Here is a 27097-nt window from a genome sequence, read left to right as displayed (position 1 = left end):
CCGAGCACGGACTATAACACTGGACCCCCAATACCCCCTCTACTCAGTCTTCACACTACTCCCATCCGGTCGCAGATACAGATACCCATACTGTAGGCGAGCCCGGTTTGGCAGAAGCTTTGTCCCGCCGGCCATAGCACTGCTAAATGAAATGCCATTGTAACGTGTCCAGTGTGTTCAGATGTGTCCTGTGTGTTCAGATGTGGGATGAGGTGCACCGTTGTTGTGAGGCTGGGTGGATGTTTATTGTTTATTGTGTTTATACATGTATTCTTGTACAGACGGTGGCAACAAATTTCCTTATTAAGGACAAATAAAGATCTATCTATCTATCTATCTATCTATCTATCTATCTATCTATCTATCTATCTATCTATCTATCTATCTATCTATCTATCTATCTATCTATCTATCTATCTATCTATCTATCTATCTATCTATCTGTTGCTCAAGTTGAACTAGTATGGTTTGCCAGTTGCAGTTGGATAAAGAAGCGTGTCTGTAGAGATAAATTGTTGTAAGACGACTTTTAAAAAGATAGTTGAGATTTCCTTACAGCTGTATGTGTTCTGACTGCTTTTTCAGCATACACCAAAGTTTGCTTAGGCTTGATTTTTCAATTCTGCTCCTTGCTGGAGTGAGTTGTAGAACTCTCTAATTAAATAAGATACTCTGTTGTTACACCCTATATACGGTGCTGTATATAATATATTTTGGGGTTTATGTTATGCCAGCCCCACTGCAAGAAACTGCGGTGTCTGAATTTCTTTTCTACCTCCAAGCATTTCAGAGACACTTATTGAACGTGCATTGATTCAGCTGCCTGTTCTTCCATCATCACCCTCCTGGGATTACAGCGCTTTAAGCCACTGACTCACAGAGAAGCAGTCAAAGCTTCTCATTGAGCCGCTCTGTCTCCTGCACTGATTCAGGATCAGATAGCCTTACAAGAATCTTAAACGCAGCATTTAAGCTCATTTTTGAACATACCTTTCTGTGTAAGTGTGCAGGTGGGCAGCATGAGGGGTCCTCTTTGTCCTCATCCTTCTTCCTGTCCTTTCTTAGAGTTCGGACATATGAGATCCTCCTTTTGACGCTCCTGTCCTGCTGCTGCTGCTGCGGCTCTGTAGAAACCTGTTTGGTTCTGCTCTGTTGGCCTCGGTTCTGGCCAGACAGGGTGGGACGTCCCAGTGCCAGGGGTGCAGGTGCTGCCCGCCAACCTGTCTCCAGGTAAACATGAATGCACACACACACAGCTGTGAAAAGAACACCTAAGCGCAGCAGCAAACCTGGGGTGAGTCGCTCCGTGCCCATGTCAATCCACTAATAAGATTTGCTCTTTGCTGTTTCTATCCCATTCTCCTGTTTTTCACAATCTTCTTTTCTCTTCTCTTCTCTTTGCTTCTCTTCTCTTCGCTTCTCTTCTTGTGTCAAGCTTCTCATTCCCTCCAGGTTCAAAGTCCACCAATACACCAAGAGTTGTAAGTTAATGAACCACAAGCATGTCAAGAACAATTCTGCTCATAATATCCAGCACGTGTGTCTGCATCCTAACCTGAAGTGTGATGTGCATGCTCTTGTGTTCATAAGTGTGTGTGTGTGAGTGTCATGAGGCTCTCCAGAAGTACAATGTGTGCCGCCCTCTTTGAAAACTTTGGGAACTCCCTCCTCACACTCTAAAGTTCTCCCTTTTCCCCAAACACACACACCCCTTTAAATTGCTTTCTTTTTCATTCTATGAAGCTCACACACACAGAAACACACACACACACCCCTTTGTAGCTCTTCCCCCATCCCTGGGGTTGCCCGTCCCGCCCTGCAGACTCTCTGGTTACTGTGTAACTCTAGACATGGGCAGGGCCTGCTCCACGGGTCCATGCAGGCCCCTCTCAGCATCTGCGAACAAGTTGGCTTTCTTAACATGGAGGAGCTTAGCCTGGATTAACAGAGAGGGTAATATTGCTCATATGTTTCTCTAAGTCTAACTTCTTTCATTGCTGCAAAATGTGTTAAAGATGCACTCTGGGGGGAATCTGATGTGCATATGCTTTCAAGGTTTTGCAGTGTTATTTTTTTTTACACACAAACATTTCATAACAACATTTTCAGGGTTAATTTCTGAAGATTTGCAATATATAATCATGCATTTAACAGCATGTGTTTTTACCAGTACAATATGCATCTCAATTACTGCCATCAAGTTACATCTCCCAACTTCTGTGCTTTATTTACTTTGGCAAAAACTCTCAAATGCATTTTTTTTAAGCCAACACTGACCTCATTGTCTTCTCAAATAACTTCATTATCTTTGTCATTGATTTCTTCCCCCAGAGACTTCTAAGTCTGCTGTTATGTTTGCGTAGATTGATAATCACAGCTCCTTCTTGTGTGTCCGTTTATTAAATGTGTTATTGATATTTTACACTAAGGCAGCGCATATAATTCATGGGTCCTGCCAGAGCGGATTATTTTTGGACGGAGAAAAGCAGCACTCACACATTTTCACTTGGATGGAAGTGCGCTTCACAGAGCACAGTGACACAGCTTAATCTTACCAAGGAAATGCATGATAATGATAAGACTGTGTCTTTTCTTGCTGGTTAAAATTAATGGACCAAGTCTGTGCTGGTGGATACATGCTTATAATTAGCTTTCTACTGCCCCCTTTGGGTAAAATAACATTTTACTTTCCTTCCTCTATTCAAGGGAGCTTATAGGTATTAAAAATAGGTTTTAATCTCACTCACCGGGGACAATAAGTATGCTTTAACCCTCCTGTTATGTTCGTTTTTTTGGAACAGCAATAATGTTCCTGGGTCAATTTGACCCGGGGCATATTCAATTATCCAAAAGTGTCAGAACCCAAAAAAATGCCAAAACACATGTTTTTTAATCTAATTTTTAACTCCATTACTAACCATTTAAATACAGATTTAGTCCTTTGGTGTTCTTTAATTTTCACAGATCATGGTTTAATGAGGATAACTCACTCGTTTTTCATTAAAATGAATGTTAAAACTTGTTTTAATGTACATTGGAAAGCCCTAAATCTAAATACAATAGTTTAGATGACATAGATTTTTGTTTATTTTATTTTACATTTTAATTTTTTTTATTTTTTATGAAGTGATGTTGATACATTAACACGACACCTCTTCTGTCACATGCTGTCCAGGTTTTTATGCTGCATTTAGCTGGTTTGAAAGGCATATATTGCCTAAAATAGACTTTAAAAAGGTCAATTTGACCCGCAACATATAACAGGAAGGTTAAATGAAAAGTTATATTTTATAACAGATTTATAACATGTACAATCTAGTTGACATGCACTTCTGGGATAACATTTTGGTGATTGATGGAAGATTTGTGTTAAATAGATCCATTATGCTTAGAATTTGCTGTATTAATCCATTAATCTATAAAATAATCACAATATAAAAGGATTGTTTAGGATTTCGGTCATATCCATTTAATAATATATCTTCTTTAGTGAAAGCTGTTCCCAGTTTTTCTTAATCCAACCATGTTTATTCAAACAATCCCAGAATTGTGAAGTTTTCCTTGTAGATTAGCATCAGCTTCAGCTTCAGCTAACCATTCAAAAGTGATTAAGTTGTTTAATTTGGACTCACTATGGCTCTGACAGTGTATGATTTACACTTACACAAAAAAATAGATGCCAGACATGTAGAAAAACCTCTACTGCCCCCTAGTGGCAACTCATGTACTCTTAACACTTCCATATGGGATGGATTACAGCATAAAGTGAACTCCTGAAGTGATGTAGGTCACCCTGTAATTGAACTGTTGCTGTAAGCAATGAGAGGATCATGAAGGAATGCACCCTGTTCCAAGACTGTGACCCATTTATGCAGAAATTAAGCGGTGCAAGGACAAATTTAAACGGTTTACACACCTCTTTGTGTGTGCATGTCATGTACAGTGCGTGCTTGTAGGTGAGTATGAGAAATCAGCCCCTCTATCCAAAAGATTGAGCCAAGGAACCTGGCTGCCAGACGCATGTGTCAAAAGAAACCATGTCTTTGTTGTGGCTTTTCAGAATGGAAACAGATTTTTTTCCTCCCTATTTAGATGACAGTACACATACTGCATTGATTTGGCAGGATTTGGCAGAAATCCACTGCCACATAGACTAAAAATGTGTGCCTTCTTTTTGCCTCTCTGTCCTCCTCTCTCCTTTCCTGTCCTCTTGTGCACGGGTCATGTAAACTTGATCCTTGGCTCCTCCTTTTTTTCAAGCAGTGCATGAAAGTCAGTGCAAAGGCCAAAGTGAGGTCAGGCTGAGGCCCAATGTTTACCTGAAAGATTGGCCAAATACCTTCAAAGAGGAACTTGGCAAGAGAGTTGGCAACTGTTAAGACTGAAATAAGATTATTATTGATCATTAAACGGCTGCCAACTTAAATATGGCATTATATGGCCTAAGTCTGTCAAAGAATCACGCAGCTTAAACTTTGCACACAAGATGTCAAAATAGGAATTTGCAAGGAGCACATGAGACACTCATTTTGAACATTCATCTCCAAATTGAGTGCAAACCCAGCTCACAGTATTATTGTTCCCATGTGTGATTACAGGCTATTAAAAGATGCAAAGTGAGTTCACTGATCAGAAAATTCCCTGTTAGCTCAAGGAGGTTAAGATAAAGAGTGCACTTTTCTCTCTGGTGGGATTAACTGGATGCTATCTTATAAACAAACAGCAGGTCCTCTGATAGTTACGTGGAGTACGCAGTAAAACTAGATTCAACTGGTCTGAAATACGTTAGTTTGCTCAGGGAAATAAAGGCTGTTTTCTGGCTGGAGACCTGGATAAAGTTGTTTATATCTTGCTCTGTGGGAAGCAGCCATTTGTGACAAGAGTAGGGGAATGTTTAGTGTGTTTGCCGTGGTCTGGGGCCCAAAATAGCACAAAAAGACTGATAAAATAAATGGACCCACTGGTGCCCTCACACCATAAGCAATCCACACTTCAGACATTGTCTCTGTGTCAAAGTGAGCTGATCACAAACTAGAAAACATTAAACTTAAAACACTCAATGTCTCAAGAAAGTCAACTTTATTCCTCTACACCAAACAATATGGCAGGACAGGACAACTTTTACCCCTTGTGACACATGTTTCATAAGCTTCATTTAACTTTCCTGTTATGTTCATTTCTCTGGAACAGCAATAATGTTCCTGGGTCAATTTGACCCGGGGCACATTAAATTATCCAAAAGTGTGAGAACCCCCAAAAATCCCATACACATTATTTTTTAACTCCATTTCTAACCCTTTAAATCAAGATTTATTCCATTGGTGTTCTTTAATCCTCACAGATCATGGTCCAATGAGGATAACTCACTCGTTTTCCATTAAAACTAATGTTAAAACTTTTTTTAATATACATTGGAAAGCCCTAAATATAATAACAATAGTTTTACATGACATAGATTTTTGTTTATTTTATTTTACATTTTAATTACTTTTTTTTATGAAGTGGTGTTCATAAATTAACATGACACCTCTTCTGTCACATGCTGCCCAGATTTTTATGCTGCATTTAGCTGGTTTGGAAGACATTTATTGCCTAAAATAGACTTTTAAAAGGGTCAATTTGACCCACAACATGACAGGAGGGTTAAATATAATTGGAATAAGTAAGGTAGGTTGGCTTTTTAGTGGGAGCAGAAAACACAAGGTCAAAGTCAGTGGACGGTTGTGTGAAACAAAGCTCTTCAAAAATGGACTAACTCATGAACCTTGTGTCAACAGCACACATTAGATTCAGTTCCCCTTATAAATCTGCAATTATTGACACTAATGTGCCAATCATCTTTTATTTTGTTGGTGTAGCTATTTAGTATGACGGAAGCCACATGTATAATGTGTAAATTATTTATTTGTGTGAAAATAGGACTTGATAAAACTCAAACTGTGCTTCACTCATTCACACTCTGTATGAATTACCTACAGTGTTTCAATCATAACTCTACAGTGAATCTCCTTTTTCTTTGTAGCAGGTGAAGTGAAGCAGATGACATGTCAGTGTCTGATCAAAAGCAAACACTTTCATGGTTTTCAGTCTTGCTGGATCCAGCCAAAGCAAGGTACAGTATGTCAATAAAGCCACAACTACTGCACATATCAATTATTAATGAAAGGCTCCAGTAGGAGCACTTTCTACACAGACACAGAGAGGCCAACTTGGGGCTAAAGATGCTTTTGTTAATACTAAGCCTGGAGTTCTTGTGAAGTTGAATAAAGTGGATTGCCAAACTAAACTGAATATTTTGGTGTTTTTGACTTCATGTTTGTTCCAGGAAGCTACAAAAATGCCAGCTGAGCTCTTAATCTCTTGTTTTTCGAAACCTTACAATTAAACAACTGCTCTGCTAGAAAAACTTATTTTCAAAGAGTGGTCATTTTCCTCTGATATCATGCAACAAATATGTAGCTAAACTTCTTCAAGATGAGGTATTGCTCTGTTTTTTTTCCTCCTTTGAAGCAGCCTTACAAGATTCACAGCTTTAAGATTATTTTCTTATCCCACGCTGGTGTCTTTAAAACCCTTCATTTCAGCCTCTGTCAGAAACGCTTCATATCAGCGACTGTTTCTTTAAGGACAACCCCAACATTCCAGAACCTAGTGGTCTGGAAGCCTTCTTTACTGTTGTCATGCAACAAAGTTGTTTGTCACTTTTCAAAATGATAAATTTGCTCTTTTTAGGACATGCACCACCCTGTGATGTCACGATTTGAGCTGTCTCGTGTTGATCTTGCAGAAATCTCCTTTCAGAATCAGAATCAGAATCAGAATCAGCTTTATTGGCCAGGTATGCTTGAACACACAAGGAATTTGACTTGGTAAACTGTGCTCTCTTTGTACAGGCATAAGAATAAAAATAAAAATATAATAATAACAACAACAACAACAACAATAATAATAAGAATAAGAATAATATCAACTATAAACACAAAAAGAACAACAAGTAGGCATTACTAATATGTACAGGCTAAAATAATATGATAATAGTGCAGTGGTGAGTAGTGCAGAGGTAGTTTTTACATTTAAAAAGTATATGTAGGTGATAGTTAAATAATAAAATAATGTGAATTTTGCTTTGAGAATTGTTGCATTGTATATCTACATGTATATTTACAGAGTTTGACTTTTGATCAAGCTGTGCAGAGCAGCCTGTAGTCTCATCTGGAGATTACTCCAACGCACTTTTACCATGCAATCTGAAACTTTGCCAATGATTAGTCTTGACATCCAACATTTGATTTAACATGTTTTTTAAATATAAAAAAACATTAAACTACCTCTTTAAGTAATGTGTTACTGACATATTTAAGGTTTAACATCTTGTTAATGTAGGGAATCATAGAGAACAGTTAATATTAGCATCCAACTCCTTCTTGGCTAACATAACGTTGTCTTTCTCTGTATCAATGTGTAATATGGGATTTTGCAACTTCTTAGCTAACAGTTTTGTTGGCTAGAAAATATCTGTTAAGCCCCTGCCTGAAGTGCTGAAGTGGTGACTTTAGCATTCAGACATCACCTGGCCATTAACAATGTTAGGTAGAACGTAGAATTTTTTTTTAATTATCTTTATTTAAACTTGAAAATCATTGAGAGCAAGCCCTCATTTGCAATGGCTAGGCATATTAAAGAAACATATAAAAGCATGACAAGCTAATAAAAGATATAACCCTAAAAGAATGATGATCAATTAAAAACAGACAACAATTAAAAGTAATGTTACAACCATTGAAAAATAATGTTACACAAAGTCAGTTAAAACAGGTACAATCAGAGGTTCAAAATTTTAAAACTAGAGATTTGAAATTATTAAAATAACCCAGTGCATTCATTTTTAAAGTGCTTTGATGTGAGTTCCATGCAGATGGTGCAAAAACGCAGAGGGAGATCTACCCAGCTCAGAATGAACTCTGGGAACCTGGAGAGTGAGCCAATCAGTTGATCTGGTGTGTTTTGCTCCAGATGACCAAACTAGCATCGAAGATAAATATAACGGTAGCATCCCAAGCGCTTTATAAATAAACAGGTAAAAATGCAAATCACGCCTTTCAGCCAGAGAAGATCATCCCACTTTTTTGTAAAGTACGCAATGATGAGTGCTGTAACTATCACCAGTAATAAAACGCAGTGCAGAGTGAAAAACGGCATCAAGTGGCTTTAGTGTAGAGGCTGAAGCATGCCTGTACAAAATGTCACCATAATCGAGAACTGATAAAAAAGTTGCCTCTACCAGGGTTTCCTGCAGTGGAGAGGAAAACAGGACTTGTTCCTGTAAAACAAAGCCTCAAGTTGTAATGTTAGCTGGCTAACAGTAATGTCAGCTACTGAGACTATACCTGAAGCTGTAATGTTAGCATGTCTTTAGCCACTCCCTATAAAGTAGAGGTAAGAGTAACAGTAGGCAAGCGAGAAAGTAGCTATATTATAAAATAAGCTTTCATCTTACGGTAGTCAGTGTGTTGTTTAGTATGTTGTTAAACTTTATATGGCACAAAGTTGCACTTGGTTTTTACTTCTTATCATCTGGAAGCAGGGTCATTTATTTGTAATATTCTCAGCTTTTATCTGTGTGGCACAGTGTGAACATTATAACAACTTTTTAGCTTTTAATGGAAAATGAATGCTGTGTGAATTGTTAATAGGAAAACAGTATTGATAACAAGAGTCTACTCCACAGTTAAAGGAAACAAGTTAATTCAGAGGCACAGATATTATCATAGAGTCCTTCATAAATTTGCAGCATTAATCAGACCCCCCCCCCCCCCCCCCCATTTTCAGACCTCTTGGGGTCAGAGTCCCAAAGATGAAGAAGCTCACTAATAAAGAAACATGATAATGTTCTCTACTAGTGGCAGCCTGGTTTACAGAGTAAAAAATAGACAACAGTAAGGATACAGCATGTTGTTGGTTTAGGACATAACTGTGACCTTGTGATGATTACAAACTCAGCTGCTCAGTCCCACTGTGCTTAAGTTGTAAACGCCAGACATATTTACAGCAGCTGTTTGGTTAATTGGCTTTTAAGAAAGTTAATCCTGACAGTGTAACACCTCCAGAGAAAAATGCATCCGCAGGGTCAGAGTCAGAGGCACAGTATGACTTGTTGATGTTATACGAGGTAAGTCAACAACTGAGTAAACAGCAATGCTAACATACCACAGGCTGTAACTGCCATTTAAAAGACTGTAGTTTGGTGGTCTGGCTGTCACTACGCTGCTTTTCTGGAGTCATAAGTGACAATATTTAGATGAGAAGATGGCACATGAGGGGGATGAGGAAACACCAAGTTATCAAAGCTATTCAGTCTAAAACAACTGCCAATTTAGAGCTGGAAAATAAGCGGGTAAACAGCAGTTGTCCATAAAATTAGATTACTAAAGAGGCTGAAATAAGGCTCTTGGCAAACTCAACACATTGTAAGCACACACCAAGGAGAGCAGAGACACGCACACCTGCTGATCAGTGCTAACATGTCAATAAAACAATGCTGGAATTTAACTCTACCAACTGTAGTTTGGACTTTGGGTTGTCTTTTTGTCTAAAACACTGAAACTACCCACAATACTTTTTTCCAGAAGTTAAATTCTGCTCAAAAATTGAGATTTTTTTTTGACTCACTTTTTGGCAAGTGATTTTCTAAACTCAGAGGTTGTTTCTTGCTCGAAAAATCAAACTGTTTTAATATTCACTATTAGAGCTGTGCTGTCTGTGATGACTTCAAACACCATGTGTTGTTGCTTTTCCTTTTTCAAAATTGGTATATTACAAAAAATATCATGAACAAAGTCAGCTTTGTATTGTAGCCTATTTTATACCCATTTGGCCTTTTTTGTATTGATTTAGAGCAACAGGACAATATAAAGTACTTAAAAATAAAATAAAATAAATACAGTAGAATTAATACAATAAGTAATAGTGGAAAGAAAAGTTAAAACTAAGGTAGATCAGATGAATACAAGAAATAAATAGATGAATAAATAATTAAATAGGATAAATATATGTTAAAGCAATGATTCAAATAATAATGGTTAAAATAATAATACAAATAATAATAATGCAGTCCAGGGCTAAAAATAAATTACTCCAAATTAAAAGCTAGATTAAAAAGGTAAGTCTTAAATTTACTTTTAAAAACACCCACTTCAACCAGTTCTCCTTAATTCCTTGGATTACATTTGACTTTATTTACAAATACTTTTAAACCCTTTTAAGAAAGAGTCATCTTGTGTTTCCAGTGTGACTTTGAAGTTGTATCAGATTCAATGAGCTGACTATCATTGATAAAACACATGACAGCTTCATAGTTTGAGAGTGAATCATGTAATCAGTGGTGCAATAATTGACCACTATAAGGAGGAAATTACAAAAAGTTGAAAAGCCCCTCCTCTTCAAAGAGATAAGCCAGATTGAGACATGAAACATAGGGTCATATAATAAAATATAGGCAACAAAAACAACTCCTGATTGCATTAATTCAGTGTGATGTTTCAAAAGATCACAATCTCAATCCAATGCGCTTCTCTTCCCGCTAGCTGTTGACAGAGACTCTTTGTCCCTCTTTTTCTCTCTTTGTGTGCGTGCGTGTGTGTGTGTGTGTGTGTGTGTGTGTGTGTGTGTGTGTGTGTGAGAGAGAGAAGGCTAAATTTGTTACTATGCTTTCGTACAAGTGTGTGAGCTTGTGCGCCCCTCCTACCCTCACTCCTCGTCGTGAACGCATCACTTCTGAATAATTTGGCATTGAGGCTCAGGATCTGCTGCCCGCTGTAGGAGAGAGACGCACCGGGAGCCTCGAGGCACAAACTCACCGCCAGAAAAATGACCGTCGAGAGGATATTCGACGAGCTCGGACATTTCAGCAGGTATACCATGCTTTTATAAACTTCTCATTTTGTTGGGATTTTTTTCATTTAGACTGTGATTAAGTTGTGGATATTTGTGAGCGCAGCTTTGGAATAGTAACTTATCAACGTCTGAAGTTATTTCTGTTTTTCAAAAACAAACACTTCAAACAACAAGGGAGTTCATCCCAGTCATATTGAAATAGCTTTTAGTGATTTTTAACACCTTTGTAACAGTTTTCAAACACATGGCAATGATTAATACTAAAGCTAAGCCACACTTTTATGTTCTGTTTCTTGAGTTTAGGAAAGTCACTGATGTACAGTTGTTTATAGAACTACTTCTCCTTTAAATGTCACAACACAACATGTTTCGCTATACAAATACACTTATTCTAGTGTGTTCAAAGTGTTTTGATGCTAAGTTTGCAAATTTGTTCTCCAGTTTTGTATGTTTTTGTTTGTTTTTCCTCAAAACATATCCTTAGTCTCTCACCAACTACATTTTTTTTATAAATTGATGCATGTCTGGGCCTATTTGTCTGCTCTAACACTATCCAGCTTGTTTTACATTTTAATTAAATTGAAGTTGTTTGTGATGTATTTCCCCCCATTAACCAATGTGTTGGTATGTTTGTGTTTACATCTGCAATAGTTATGGTAGGACATGTTAAGGTGACTTTACTGGAGATGGCTTTCTTGCACTGCTATATCACATCACCATTTCTTCAGCTCTGGTGTCAACATATGTTAAATACATTTCCTGTCCTTCCAGGTATCAGGCATGTCTGTACTTTGCTGCAGTCTTCCAGGCCATAGCCTGTGGAATCCACTACCTGGCCTCTGTCTTCTTAGTGGAGACCCCAAACTTTGTGTGCGCTGGACCAGGCAACATCACAGATATCCTGTACGGTAACCTGACAGGATCTAGTCTGACGGACATCCTGCCTGTCTTCAAGTCGGGGACGGGACCTCTGGTGGTGAGGACAGTTGAGGGGGAGCAGTGGGAGCTCAGCCGGTGCAGCTGCGCCCTGCGCATCAACCCGCAAGACTTTACATACGACTTTGATGGCAAAAAAACAGTGAAAGCTTGCGAAGACTTTGTTTACGACCACACCGAGGTTTACCAGAGCATCGTGACCGACTGGGACTTGGTGTGTGAGAGTGAATGGCTGGCCAAGCTGTGCCAGCCCTCCTTCATGCTGGGGGTGTTGATCGGAGCGCTGGTGTTTGGGGACATTGCTGACAGGTGAGCAGGGGCTGCAGAATGGAAAGGGGTGATGGGTAAACTCTGGCAGAGAGTTACAATCTGTAGGTAGATTATATCACATGACACATATAGCAAAGTTTCACCACATAAGGAAGTTCCCTTCTCTTGTGGATGGTTTGAGTTTCATTGTTGCATTTCTCATTTCCCACATTATAATACTTTTATCACACATGCTTGTACACAGGACTGAATTCATCTGCAGTTACCTCATGAGCATTACACATGTGTGAAAGGACTGTTGACTGTTATAAACAGGCAGAGAAAGTGGATGATGGGATTTTAGTAATATCTGGGGACACATCGGACACATCAGGTGACTTGGCAGCAGCAGCAGCTGTTCTGTCAAGACTGAAGTGGTCAGCATTTAGAAGTAGGACTTTAGTCTGGAGGATCCACTTGCTTTGATATCTGCCCAACCTGATTAATAAGGGATCTCACTTACAGAGTTAAAATAGAGGGGGGTGAGAAGTAAGTGCTGATGGCAGGGGTTATTATTATGGAAGAGTTAATCATCATCACACAAACCCCACAGGACCTCATGTTTGTGTGTTTTATCCTTGGTTGACTGCTTTTATACACTGAAGTTAGCTGTGATCGTACCAAAAGTGGTGATTATTTAAGCTTCAATTTAAAAGTAGAATCTGAATGGCCTAAATGACACATGTATATATTTATTTAAGAAAACTCCTGGGAGGAGTTTCTGGCTGGCAGTGCAACAGACTAAAATTCTTAATGATGCCTCTGTATGATGATTATAAAAACCAAAGAAGACCACTAGCATTAACATTGACTACTACTTCTGGATGGTTATTTTTAAAACCTGAAACAGCTGGTGCAGGGTAGGTGTCAGCAAAGTGATTAACAGCAGGCTGCAGAAAAAGCCTTTTTATTTTAAGCTATACAAAGTGAAGATCCTCAATGAGTGCTACTATTAATGATTAAAAGAATAAAAGAGAAGCAGGGTGAGAGTTTTGGTCAAAGAAAAATGACTTACACTTGTACAGGACGCAATCAGCAAAGAGGAAAGATGTACTGATTTGTCTACAGGGGGGATGGGGGCTGCAAACCAACTCTTCTCAGAGGAGCTTTAACATGCAATACCTAGAATATGATGTCAGCCCAACTGAGTCAAACAAGTACCAAAATGTCATTTACAATTTTATATAGTAGGTTTCTTTTTCAAATTTTTCCTAATCTAAGCATACTTGCATTGTCTTTCCTCCAGAGTGGGTCGTGTGAAGATTCTGATGATCACCAGCGTCTGTCAGTTTGTGCTCGGAGTGGCTGTGGCTTTCTCAGGAAACTACTATTTCTTTATGGTTCTGCGATTCCTCCTTGCCATGGTGAGTCCGGCATATGCATTTACTCATGATACAAACAACTTGTACTATACGTGTCCTTGTTCTTGTGGCTGCAGTTGGTGGCTTTTGGGGAATATATAATCAGTTGCAGTGGAATGATATAGGAACCAGAGAACCTAAAGAATGAACTTTATGGTTCTGCATGTGTACAATTTTCTCTCTCAGCCAATCATGTAAGTTCTCTTTAAATATGTTAAGAGCCATCTCCTTTTGGCCATACTGATGTCCTGCCAACATGCTCACCAAATACAGATGTTAACTGTGGAGTGGGAAGTTTAAGCCTTTGGGTACATACCTGAATGTAAACATCACATAACATTTCACAAATCAAAAACAGATCCCATGCTGGAAACAAAATAAAATGACCACCTTGTCTCAAGGAGGCATTGATAAAATGTGATAACAGTAGTAGATTTTTGTTCACATTTGTGCATATCTGCGTTTCTGTGCTCATCGTATGTTCTCAAACAAAGTCTTTTATGAGGCAAAAGTCAAGCTATTTGTTGTTTCTTTGTATTTATAGCTAAGGTTATTGTTATTATATTTTCATTTTATTTTTTATTGTAGTTCTTATTCTTATTCCTATTCTTATGCCTTGTACAAAGAGAGCACAGTTTACCAAAGTCAAATTCCTTGTGTGTTCAAGCATACTTGGCGAATAAAGCTGATTCTGATTCTGATTCTGAAAAGAGGAAGTCATTACTGCTTCAAATCGGCAAGGCAGTAAAGTTGTTCTCAAAGAGCCTCCACTGTTCAACTCCTCTCTGCCGCCTACCATCCCCCTCAGTCCTCCTCAGTTACAGCTGTTGTTTTTCACATAGAATCAGACTACCAGATAGTGTACACTCATGCTGCACTGCCACACTTGACACTGAGCAGAGTAGTTCTTAGAAGCATAGACTTCTATGAACTCTGACGAAGACTTCAACACGGGAATGTCTCAGATATAGGCCAGACAAGAGGACACACTGATAGTTAAATCAAATAGAGACTTGATTTCATGCGATATGAAATGATCAAATATGACGTATTCATGGCAGACAAAATGTTAGCAAACTTAAAAATAATGTTGGTCTGTAACTTTCGTATGACTGTTATATACTGCACTTGTGTCATCCTCTATTTGTTTGTTTTTTGTAGCCACAGTGGCCGCTGCACAGTGAAAGTGCTGAATATGAGCACTTAAGGCAGGGGCTCCCAAACTTTTCAGCCAGCAACCCCCAAAATATAGATACCAAAGAATCGCGACCCAAATTGTCCCTCGAAGTGATCAGTTGTTTCACTTCATTTAGCTGGTCTGAAGAAAATGAGTCTACCTACATGCACATGTGACTGTTTCCCATGCTACTGTGAATCAACCTGCTGCTGCTGACGCTTTTGTTAATTAATTGCAAACTAACCCTAACCATAATCTTGCAACTAACATATTTATTTTATTTATTTATTGCACATATAAAAGAACAAAACAAACATTGCATGTTCAATAACACGAGCCAAGATATAACAGATACAATCTGATGATAAAATTAACCAATAACATGTTATGTGCAGGAGGAGCCAAAAAAAACCCTAACAGGCTTGTCGAGTGGCCCTCCAAAGAAAATAATCAACACAGACAGAGTATCAATGTAGACCAGAATATTTAAATACAAAACAAAAAAGATTAATAAGCAGGATTAATATTAAAAACAATGATGAAAAGAAAAGAAGGCAAAGTTAAAAAACAAACAAAACACAAAAGAACAGAATATTTATTTAAAAGTTAGGAAAGTGGGGAGAGTATGTGTTTGTAAATATGCATTAAAAATTGTATCATGTTGCATTACTTAACTCATCTAATAGAAAGTGTGTGTTTTGTTTCTTGAATGGGTTTAAATTTGTGTTACTTGTTATATGACCAGGTAAACTGTTCCAAAAGGGAGGGCCTCTGTGTCTGATGGAAAACTGAGAAAATGCTGTCCGAAAGAAAGCTGGATGGAGTTTATTTGCAGACCTTGTTTGGTAATGATGGATCTGAGAGTTAAACTGAAATAAATCCAACAAAGGTGCATTTTTAATATAATGGGTAAAATCTGCAATTTTCAATTTCTGAAACCAAAAATACATTCTGGATGACATCTCGCGACCTCCCCATTGCTGTCTCGCAACCCACCAGGGGGTCACGACCCACACTTTGAGAACCATTACCTTAAGGGAAGTTAAGCACCAGTCAAAAGTCTTGAATACCAAAATAGCAGACACATGGGAACAATACTGACACCAAGAGCTCTTAAATGCCTTTAAAGAATTCACTGCTAACTGAGTACTGGTAGCATGTGTTTGAAATATTTGTGCTGCCAGGTTTTTCATGTTTTTGGTGTATGTTTGTTGCAAACTACAAACGCAAATTCCAATTTTCTTACTCTCTCCTCTTCAGACCTTAATTTCAGCAGCCACATTAAGACAATTAAAAAGTCAGCCTACTATCACCTTAAGAATATATCAAGGATTGAAGGACTTATGTCTCAGCAGGATGCAGAAAAACTTGTCCATGCATTTACCTTTAGCAGACTAGACTACTGTAACGGGGTCTTTACAGGACTCCCTAAAAAGTCCATCAGACGCCTGCAGCTCATACAGAATGCTGCTGCTCGAGTCCTAACAAGGACCAAAAAAGTAGACCACATCACTCCAGTTCTTAGATCTCTACACTGGCTTCCTGTCTGTCAGAGAATAGACTTTAAAATCCTGCTGATGGTTTATAAAGCCCTGAATGGTTTAGGCCCAAAATACATAGCTGATTTGCTGCTGCTGTATGAACCATCTGGAATTCTGAGGTCATCAGGTACTGGTCTGCTTTCAGTCTCTAGAGTCTACTACTGCTACTGGGAAGGCTACTGCCTTCCTATCTTAGCTTATTTGAACTAACTTTAAATGCAAATTAAAATTTTATTTTTATTATATTTTTAATTTTCTTTTTCTTTTCTGTTTTATTATATTTGTCATTTTAATTGTGTTCTTTTATGCTTGTCTGAATGTTTCCAATGCTTTTAATCTTTTAATGTAGAGTACATTGAGTTGACCTCGTATATGAAATGCACTATACAAATAAAGTTGCCTTGCTTTGCCTCTCTTTTAATCTGCACTTTTCTCATTTCTATCTCTTCTTCCTTCAGGTCTCCAGTGGCTACCTTGTGGTGGTGTTTGTCTATGTCACAGAGTTCACAGGCATCAAGGTGCGCACATGGACCTCCATGCACGTGCACGCAGCCTTTGCTGTCGGCATCATGGTGGTTGCCCTCACCGGTTACCTAGTCAGGTTCTGGTGGATCTACCAAATCATCCTTTCCACCTGCACCTCGCCTTTCCTCTTCTTCTGCTGGAAGTTCCCTGAGACGCCCTTTTACCTGATGGCAAAGGGCCGCTACAAGGATACTCAGACCCTGCTGGACACTATAGCCCGCGTCAATGGAATTGAAAGCAGAATGAATGTGGAAGAGCTGCTGGAGCAGGAGGAGAAGGAGAACGGCAGACTTCTGCTGGAGGAGTCAAACGAGAAGCCGATGCAGTCTGAAAAGAAGCTGTCTATCCTGGATCTGTTCCGCAGCTGGAGGATGGCGGGCCGGACATGCACAGTGTGGGCCATCTGGTTCATCGGAAGTCTGGGCTATTACGTCTTCTCTTTGGGCTCAGTCAACCTAGGAGGAAACCAGTACATTAACCTCTTCCTTGTTGGTGAGTGATGAGAACTGCTTGTACACGGTGTTTTTATGTGTCTGCTTGAGTGAGTGTTCAGTGCTTAATCTAATAACAGATCCACCCCATGTAAACAAACAGGCCTCATAGCTTAATCCAGCCCTGTTCACCAAGCTGAGCAGGGTACTATAAATACTGTCCAGAGGGCCTAAGCTTCAACTCTACACTTAGCAATGTTTGAACATTGTGAAATATTATGTTCACCATGGGTTGAGATTAAGTTAGGAGAACATTGTGACATTGGAAGAGCAATGACAGTGTTTATGCCTTCTGGTTTGTCTCTGTTTACTGCTCTGCTTCTTGTAATGCAGCATCAAAATAAGCCTGAGAGCAATTCTGGAAAGCCACAGCTCTTAATCTGAAAGCTTAATAGTTTCCCAAAGTTTCTTTTATCTAATAAAGGATATTAGATTTGCTCTGTAATACATGTTTTTTGTTAAACATATCAAGAGCTGATGTTCTGCTTAATTAATGTTGTATGGAAAGCGGGGGAATTTCCCAGGCAGTCTGGTGACTTTTAAGCCTTCATTTTTCATCAGATGTACATAAACAGATACTTCATTTTGGAACTAGGAATTACTAAGTGTCACTTCAGCAGTATTTATACTTAAGTTATTATCTTATCTGTATATTTAAATTAAAAAATGCTCTCTTTAAAGTGAAGTTAGAACATGTTATATCCTCAGTTATTATTATTTATGTATAAAGACATACAGTAGAAGGCTGCGCTTCACCAACATTTGAGATGCCGGTTACTTAGGCCCCTTAGCTAGAATGTCTCTCTGTCAGGGCCACGATAACCTCTGACCAAGTTGTTGTGATTGGCTGTTTCCAGGTGCAGTGGAGCTTCCCTCTTATCTGGTTGGCTGTTTTGCAATGGACCGGATTGGCAGAAAGAAGACTTGTGCCCCAGCCCTGCTCCTGGCCGGGGTTGCCTGTATGCTCATCATTGTTGTACCTCCTGTAAGTACTCACAGTGGGATTATTTTTAACGTTGCCTACCTTTGGAGAAATCCGTTAAATCTTAAGGGTTATAAACCTTTTAAAAGCCCTTCAAAGTTCATCAGTCAGAAGAGTTATATAATGTAAACACATTCCAACACAAATCACTTTGTCTTGTTCAATGCAGGGATTTTTCCCTCAAAGCAGGGGCGTGACCAGGGGTTAGTTTGGGGTGCAAGGCCCCGGGTTGTCATCCCAGAGAGGTGGGGCTTAAATCAGCTTATTGTTGCACATTTGTTGGTGAAATACAATGTATGAAACTCATAGACTGATAGAAAATATGGACATAGTATCTGTAACGTCACCCATCTGTTTCTGAAGAGCTGTTTGAGGCCAATCGTCGGCGGCAGCCATATTGCTGCTGTTGAGCCAGTGTGACGTAAAGAGGTGGAGTTTAAGCCTCCTAGCCACCAGCTACAGTGTTCCCGCAGGCAGCTGTGCCTCTCATTGGAAGACTCGTAATCTCAATATCTTCGAAATTGCCGCGTTAGAAAAAAAATCCACCCCCCGTACAGTGTGATCGAGAAATGAGCTATCAAGACTACACTCATCTTTTGTACCAGGCTGTAAACATGTTTATTTCTGCTGCAAAGATTGCCTTTTTCCCATTCATGTGTATGAGACTTCTGGTACTTCCAGAGCCAGCCTCAAGCGGACCCTTGATGAACTGCAGTTTTTAGCACTTCCGCATTGGACTCATATTTTTAGACCGGAGGCTGCCGCTTGGACTAACCCTAATTTTCAATCAACCCTTAGAAGTACCCGATAAAGAAGTACTACTGGCAAACTGCTACAACACCTGTCTGTCAACCCAGCTGTGCCCCTAAGTATGCACATTTGTGTTAAACTCTTAGCCTCGATAAACAACAACACACATACGTTACTTTAAAAAAATCATGCCACATACAATATGTATGAATAAATAAATGAGCAGGCCCTACCAAGTTAGCTTTACAGCTTCAGTTCCCATAGCACCAAACTCAGAGCTTCAGCTCCCTCTCTATCTGGAAAGGGCTTGAGTCACCCCTTTGTCTGCTTTGAGTGACCTTCCTCCCTTGTTGTAGCTGATACACTACAATTGCAATTCCCATTTTCTGTGTACTGATCCCTGACCCAAATTAGCGCTGCTTATGGCCGGCCTGGCAAACAGCTGCTACGTAACGCCCAAGTAAATATGACCTTTGACATTGAGAGCCATTCTGAACAGGGTGGTCAACAAACAGGGTTGACACAGTGAGCTGAAAAAACACTGAGGCAGAGGAGACTGCAATGACAGAGTCGTCTATCAAGATCTATTTTTTCTTTCTGGGCTCACTGCTGGCTCTACTGTTGATGCAATCTCTGCATAGAAGGATCTAATGAAACTCTGTGTACAGGCTTACTCTCACATACCTGTATAGAACCCCCTTTGATTGAAGCACTTGGACCAATGTACAAATTGGACGCACATTCTATTGTAACCCAATGATACCAGTTCACAAACAGCTTAGTCCAGCTAGCTCTGCAATTTCAATGTTATGAGAAGGATAGCTTATCTGAACTGCTCTTCCTTCCTTTCCTCTTAGTTGCTTAACTCAATGTTTTTCAACCTTTTTTGAGCCAAGGCACATTTCATACATTAAAAAAATCCTGAGTCACACCACCAACCAAAAGTTTTACAAAATGACACATTTAGTCTCTCAATATATGAATCTATTTATCTGAGAGAGACTCTGGCTACTTCTTTAACTGTGTCAGGGCAAAGCATCTCATTTACAATAGCTTTTGCAGGTAGTATTAATGTCTGTGCCACAGTGTGTGGCTTTTTTGATTTGGCTACGAATTCAGCTACTAAGTAGCTAGCTTTGAGAGCTCTTGCAGACACTGTTGTAGTTTTTGTCATAAAAGTTGCCTTTTCAACCACCTATATCACGCTCTTCATCCAGGTTAGAATTTTGTCCAGGGCCCAGTTTGGAGTTTTCATTTTTCCTTTTTCAATATTTATCCATCGCTTTTGGACGCCTACGTCTGTTTGTACACCCCTCACGCGCATCATTATTTCTATGATGAATAAAAGTCTTAAATTAACAAGGTCATTAGTGCGCTTTATTGCCACCCAGTGGGTGGGTAGTGCAGGTCAGTACATGGACGAGTATTGAATTACTCCTCCAGTCCCTAAACTGCAGGCACAGACGCACTCCATGGCAAATTATTTGCAGTATATGAATAATATTTTTTGGGAATAATTAAGTGAAATATGATAATGTCCCACAGCACACCTGACGATCTGTCACGGCACACTAGTGTGCCATGGCACAGTGGTTGAAAATCACTGCTTTAACTCACTGAAAGCTACATTGTTTATGTAGTACTGATTCTTTTCTCAGCCTTTGGTGTAAAAGTCTTGATAACGTCTGAACTTATCAGCGTGTGTTCATGTGTGTTGTGCTACAAGGTGTCTATTTATCTCTTTAGGTATAGCAAATATTGTTTGCTGCATCTAATATTGTGCATTCACATTCATTTTTTTCTCATAGGAAATACTTTAAATTTTTGGTTCTAGGCCTGATGTTTTTATCATCAGTTAACACTTTTATAAAGGTGAAATGCAGTTTTAGTTGTGAAGTTCTAATCAAGTCTTAGTGCCCTATTGCACAAGCTTTGTTTAGTAGTGTCTTAAATTAGGGTCCAAGTGAACACAAAACCATATTCTTAAACCATAGACTGTATAAATAATAGTATCCGTGTTGTCACCCGTCTGTTCCTGAGCGCTGTTTTGTAGCCAATCGATGGCGGCAGCCATATTGGAATTGCGGAACTCAACCAGGCATGGTGTGACATAAAGAGGCGGAGTTTGAGCCTTTTAGCCAACAGCTATGTGTTCCCGTCTGGGAGTCAAGTCAGTCATGTCCTTATTTGGGCAAAAACTCATGATCTTAATATCTTCTGAACCGTCGCGTTAGAAAAAATCCCCCCCCCGGTACAGTGTGTGCTGATAGAGAAACTAGCTACATAGAGCCAAGCCGTTTTTTGAGCCAGGCTGTAAACATGTTTATTAATGCTGCAAAGAACGTCCTTTTTGAATTGGTGTCTATGTGGTTTCCGGTGTTTCTGCAGCCAGCCTCAAGTGGATTCTCGATGAATTGCAGTTTATAACACTTCTGCATGGGCTTCATATTTTGAGACCAGAGGTTGCCGCTTGGCTTAGACTAGCTAATTTGCAACTCAAGTTGTGTTGATGTTCGGTTGCACCATGGGGACATAAGGTTCATCTTATCTAGTACTAACAGCAACATGTATGTATGTATGTAAAACATGACAAAGCATTTTGATAAAGAGATAATCGATCTACGGTGTAAAATAACAGCAGTGTGTTATGGTGCGATGGTATTAAAAGTGACCCTCTAAACTGGGGACCTTCAGCTAAATGTGTCAGTGGTTGTGGAGTTTACAACAAACTCATTTAATAAAATGTCAGAAAAGCCTCATCAGATTTTATGATAATCAAGAGACATCTGTGAGGGATGCTTCCGGCTGAAAGTCGCTGATTAACAGGGTCGCTCTGTAAACCAAAACACCAGTTGATCTCTGCCAAACTTGATTTCGAAGCAGTGTTCAAACAGCTTTGCCACTCCAGCTTGTCTCCTTTCAAATGTTGATTCAGTGAATCCATCTGCACAAGAGGAATATCCTCCATGCTAACAGGCTAACTGTTGTGTTGCTCATAATGACGTCGGCCTATTTGTCTCCTTCTATGGCGTCATCTTTGTTGAATGGCCTTCGTCTTGTCTTACTGCCCTCTGCTGGTCTGGTAGTGTAGTGCAATTGTTATGTTTTTCTCCATACATCACTGGTCTGATCTTCATCATCTTCCCGGGACTTCCTCCCACAGTCGAAACTCAGACAACAATGGGTCACAGGAACCATCTAGTTCCTGGAAGAGTAGTTCCTGGGTGACTGTAGCAAATATAAGATGAGTTTTGTTGAGTGTTAGAAAGTACAGACCTGTGCAAGCAGACCTCTGTGTGTGTTATATTGCTAGTGATTCCTGTGTCACAGGTAAGTGAAAGTAGAGTGACTTTGGAGGTCAAAGGTCTTCTTTTGTGACAATGAATCAGCTTTGATATAATCTACAGGTTATTTCCTGCTGTTTTTTTTTCCCCACAGGACATCGAGATTCTGGCCATCGTTTTGAGCATGACAGGAAAGTTTGCCATCGCCATTGCTTTCGGTCTCATCTACCTGTACACGTGTGAGCTTTACCCTACTATCATCAGGTAAAAACAGAATCAAAGCACAAACAAACATATGATGTCTGAACTACTCGCACACACTCGAGACAACACAGATTTCACTATGAATAGATATTACAACCACATTTGCCTCCAAATTTTACTTTTATATATAACAGTAATCCATTACGGCTGTGTTATGCTGTCTTCATGTCTGTGATTTTCCTCCAGGTCTTTGGCAGTGGGCAGTGGCAGCATGATGTGCCGTGTTGGCAGTGTGGTCGCTCCATTCTGTGTGTACCTGTCTCACGTCTGGGTCTACCTTCCTCAGGTACACTGTCAAAGTTCTCTTAAGCTTTTGGTTCTCTGACAACTGACCTGTATTAACCTTCATCATCTTTACACCCTGTCACCATTTGTACCAAGGATTTACTGACAACTAAACAAACGGTCACCCTTTTTTCTTTGTCTAACCCTTTGTAGCTAATTGTTGGAATCCTGGCCTTCATCATTGGAGTGCTGACATTGTTGTTGCCAGAGACTCTTGGCAAACCTTTAACATCCACCTTGGAGGAGGCTGAGGCCCTGGGACGTGAGCCCAGCAAGAAGAGCTCAGCGCCAGGCGATAAAGATGCTGAAGATGGGTTGGAGATGAATCAACATTACGCCAAAGCCTAGATGAGAGACTTGAAGAGAGGAGCTATTGAGGAAAAAAATTAAGTAAAAAATGCTGGAAGAATTTTTTTTTTCAGAACTTATTGAAATGACGTTTTTGTTGACATTTTTTTTTGTACAAAATGACCAACAATGACACTTAAAGGATCCTCAGACATTACACAATTGCTATTTCATGTAGACAGATCTCAGCTATATATTGGTCAGTCACAAAAAAGGTGCAATCATGGCATTTATAATTATTTGCTCAAGATAATCATGTCCTGTGTGTGTGTTTGTGTGTGTGTGTGTGTGTGTGTGTGTGTGTGTGTGTGTGTGTGTGTGTGTGTGTTTGAGACCAAGTAAACATGAAGGACTATAAAACATTTTTTAGTTTTTAAGAGCTTTAGTCTTATTTTTGCAGTTTTGCCTCTCATTTCTTATTATTATGCTGACTTTGTACTCAGGGAAGTGATTTCTTAGATCTTGCCTCTCAGTGACAGCTGTAGCAGTACAGTAGCTCAAAGCAGAAGTTGCTGTGTGATGGATGTTTACAATGGACAGTTTGGATAATAATTTACTGTTTTGCTGTATTTTTCCATCTAATTAGTTCAATTTACCTCTTAAATAGACAGATAACCAAGATCTCTACAATATCTTTCTAAAAACTGCAAGAGTAAGACACAAGTGGTAATAAATTGGAATTACCCTTTAGTTCTTTCATTGAGACTGCTCACTTATTGCTTGTGCAGATCATGGCTGTGCCTCCCTTTCTAGTATATACAGTATTAGACTCAGCGGCTGGAAAGCTAAAATGCTGGTATGATGCTCCACTGCTGTGTTTAAGTTTCACACTCAAATCATTCAAATTTCATAACTTCTCAATTGGTAAGCAACTGGCAAGACAAGTTTAGGTGGAATTGAGACGGGAAATCTGGCCCTGTTTGAAGTTTGAACAAAACATTAGCTGAACTCAGATGACGGTTAACATTAGCACCAAACTACTAGCTGTAATTGTTCGCTAGGAAGTGGCTTACTAAGGGATAATGTATGGTTAGGAGGTGGTGACAAGGTGAGACAAGATCCTGACGCGAAGCTAGGATTGCTAGGATAGCTGGACAGAATCCAATATGTAAATATGTTTAGCCAAAACTAACATTTGAGCCACATTGTATACCAGCATGATGTGATCGGAAACTAACTGTTTTAGCTCGCCTTACGGTTTATGGTGTAAAACGTGCAGAATGTGCCGGAACCCTGCAGATTGATTTGACATGACATAAGATCAGTTTGCCTTTGATGTTAGTGAAAGTTAACAAGTGACGTCAAGGGGTTTTGACCAATCAGAATCAAGCATCTTGCTAGGAGCTAACCTGGCAAATGTTATTCCCGCTAAGCAGTTGAATGGTAGCATTCAGTAGCACCCAGCTTATCAAATATGTTTTTGAACTTGAATTTTGACCAATGTCCCTCCAGAGCAATCAATCAATCAATAAATCAATCAATCAATCTTTATTTATATAGGAACCTACGAGACAAGGGAGCTCAGGGACTATGATTTGACAGACACAGGACTTCTGTATAGCTAACAATGTGGAACACGGGTCAGCAGCATTTAGCTTTCCATGCTGAGCATGAGGTCAGTGGAAAAAGGCGGCCATATGGATAAAGTGAATGTTCTTCAATTTCATAAAAGGAATGTTTGATTCCTGAGTGCCTTGCGTTTAATTCTTTTTAAACGACCAATTTAATTTAATCTCAGGGCATCCACTGTGAAGTTATTCTAATCCAAACCTGCCTTTATGGTTCAAGTGAGTATACTTAATTGTATCTCATTGGCGATGCCATTGTTTAGCTTTTATGCAAGGCAGCTTTAAGCGTGAGTGTGTTTGTGTGCATGTGTGTGCTAGTTAGTACAACAGTTGTTGCCCTAGGTTTCAAAATTCTTTTTTCTTTTGAAGTAATCCAGACGCTGGAAACACAAAAGGAAATACTTGCAGAGTAATATGACATTACTGGATGTTTAAGATTCAAGAAGTAAGCTGCAGAAGTTTGGACCAAAGGCATTGATGATCTACAACCATTTAGAGGAGTGGTGCTCACCTCATTTTCATTTGGTAGTGAACTACTAGTGTGTTATATTTTATATCATAGCCCATTGTGGCACTTTATTTTAAAGGAGTAAAACAAATCACGACAATCCTGTACTCGCATTCAGTATTCAATCCTGGACACTTCAGTAGTGACAGTATAATTTTTTTTATGAATTGTTATCATTGTCAGTGTTATTTTATTTCATTGGACAAATAAACAATTTGGTGAAAAACTGAAGTTGTTGGCCTTTGCTGTTCTACAGTAGAATATATATATGTACATATTAAGTCAAGTCAAAGTCACCTACTTCTCTCTGTTTGTCAAACAGGAGTGTTCAGCCAACCTGTTGCAGGAAAGTAGAGAATCTATTTTCGTCATTCGGGGGACATGGAGCAATTCTGGCAACAGCCCACCAACACTAACAGCTTCTTATTCACTGGTGGAGAGGAGGTCCTTTTACCGCAGGACAGCTCCCTCTGCTCAGCCCAACACATGAATAAACCCTCTGTGTTCAATTTGGAGAGGAAAACTATGCAGGAGCACGAGCAGTGTGTATGTAAGAGTGATTGTGAGGATTGGGAAGCTAAATGTATGTACTTGCCTTGAACCCTTAAGTTTTCTAATGCTAGCTCCAAGTCCATGCATGACACTGATACTCCTCAATGTGTGTGGTTATTATTGGACACCACAGAGAGAAGATTGTGTCAAGTTCCCCATGTGTGTGTGTGTGTTTGTTCTTGTAGTTGTGCCTTTATCGGGACCTGGTTCAAGGCCGTGAGATTTGTCATGTCCGTGGTGGTCCTCATTAGTACAGTGTTAAAATTTGAGTTGGGGGTGTTTGAAGAAACTAAACCTAGCAGAGATAAGAAGTACCACTTTGTCCACAGGTGCCAAAATCAACACATACATAAAGCTCCTCACTGGAACTTTGACATTTCAGACTTGTCAAGGTCTTATTTCTTTTTCAAATAGTTTGACACAGATGCTCAACATCCAGACAGCTTACTGCAAATATGTTTCAGGAATCATCCTTACCTCCTTCAGACCACTTTTCTGTCATTAGAAACCTGAGATGATACATTTTTCTGCTCTTTTGCATCTGGTTAGTCTCACCTCAGATTAGAAAGTGGCTGGGAAACCACGAAAAGTACCATAAGGGGCATTTCGACCGGAGGAACTTCACCCCGGAACTAGGGACTTTACCCCTGAACTACGTGCGTTTCGACCTGTGGAACTAGGGTCTAAATTTAGTTCAGGGGTAGATAATCTCCCCCATAAAAAGCCCCTGCTGGGGGGGGGGGGGGGGGGGGGGGGGGGGGGGGGGTAGTACTTTTCAAAAAGCCCCGGGGCTTTTGGGGGACAGGGCCTGCAATGCTGAGCGTGTCTGATTGGTAGCTTACCTGAAGTGTTTTTATTCCGCCGGTCGTCCACAACATCACACACATCTGTGATTCACTTGATTTCTCTTTCTTTAATTTGTTCTATCTGCTTTGTATGTGTGTGTACTTTTCAGAAGAAGAAGCTGTGATTCCCTTGATTTAGAAGCTTGTAACAGTAGTCTTCTCTCAGCCTACTGCAAATGCGTCTCTCCCAGTGTTATGGTTTTTAAAAGTGACCTTGTAGACTGGAGATCTTCAGCTGAACATATCAGTATTTGTGGAGTTTACACAGCTGTTGAAACACAGAGCGAGTTTTAAGATTCAAAATCCTCATCAGATATCAAATGACCGTCTAAAGACGTTTGTGAGAGATGCATCAGGCTGAAAGTCGGCAGAGATTGGGTGCTGTTTAAACCAAAACACCGGCCGATCTCTGGCACCGCTTTTTGAGTTAAAAATGATTTTAAAGCTGCGTTGAAATGTTTTTGCTACTCGCGCTTAT

The 27097-nt window shown here is 39.5% G+C and overlaps 2 protein-coding genes across 4 annotated transcripts in view; one reads left to right on the top strand and one right to left on the bottom strand.

Annotated features, from left to right (window-relative positions):
- Window positions 1-1654, bottom strand: part of mettl24 (methyltransferase like 24) — a 55397-nt gene extending 53743 nt beyond the window's left edge. The window contains exon 1 of the mRNA XM_034699006.1: window positions 991-1654. Within this exon, the coding sequence (XP_034554897.1) occupies window positions 991-1314 (324 nt within the window). The 5' untranslated portion in view covers window positions 1315-1654. The remainder of the gene's footprint in view (window positions 1-990) is intronic.
- An 8912-nt stretch (window positions 1655-10566) lies between these two features.
- Window positions 10567-25755, top strand: slc22a16 (solute carrier family 22 member 16). Of its 3 annotated transcripts, none has more exons than XM_034699602.1 (9): window positions 10567-10910; window positions 11665-12138; window positions 13385-13502; window positions 16676-17234; window positions 18091-18218; window positions 22404-22513; window positions 22700-22799; window positions 22952-23188; window positions 25545-25755. In XM_034699602.1, exons 1-8 carry the CDS (start codon window positions 10867-10869, stop codon window positions 23144-23146), a joined length of 1728 nt encoding a protein of 575 aa, XP_034555493.1. In that variant the 5' UTR covers window positions 10567-10866; the 3' UTR covers window positions 23147-23188; window positions 25545-25755. The 3 variants fall into 3 exon arrangements, with proteins under 3 accessions (XP_034555493.1, XP_034555492.1, XP_034555491.1); XM_034699601.1 differs by lacking the exon at window positions 25545-25755 and adding an exon at window positions 25084-25453; XM_034699600.1 differs by lacking the exon at window positions 25545-25755 and having other exon boundaries at window positions 22952-23236.
- Window positions 25756-27097: the final 1342 nt, after the last annotated feature.

Source organism: Notolabrus celidotus, chromosome 13 (genome assembly GCF_009762535.1).
Source record: "Notolabrus celidotus isolate fNotCel1 chromosome 13, fNotCel1.pri, whole genome shotgun sequence".
Classification (NCBI taxonomy): domain Eukaryota; kingdom Metazoa; phylum Chordata; class Actinopteri; order Labriformes; family Labridae; genus Notolabrus; species Notolabrus celidotus.
Note: the sequence above shows the minus strand (reverse complement) of the source record. Positions and strands in the feature narration are given on the sequence as shown.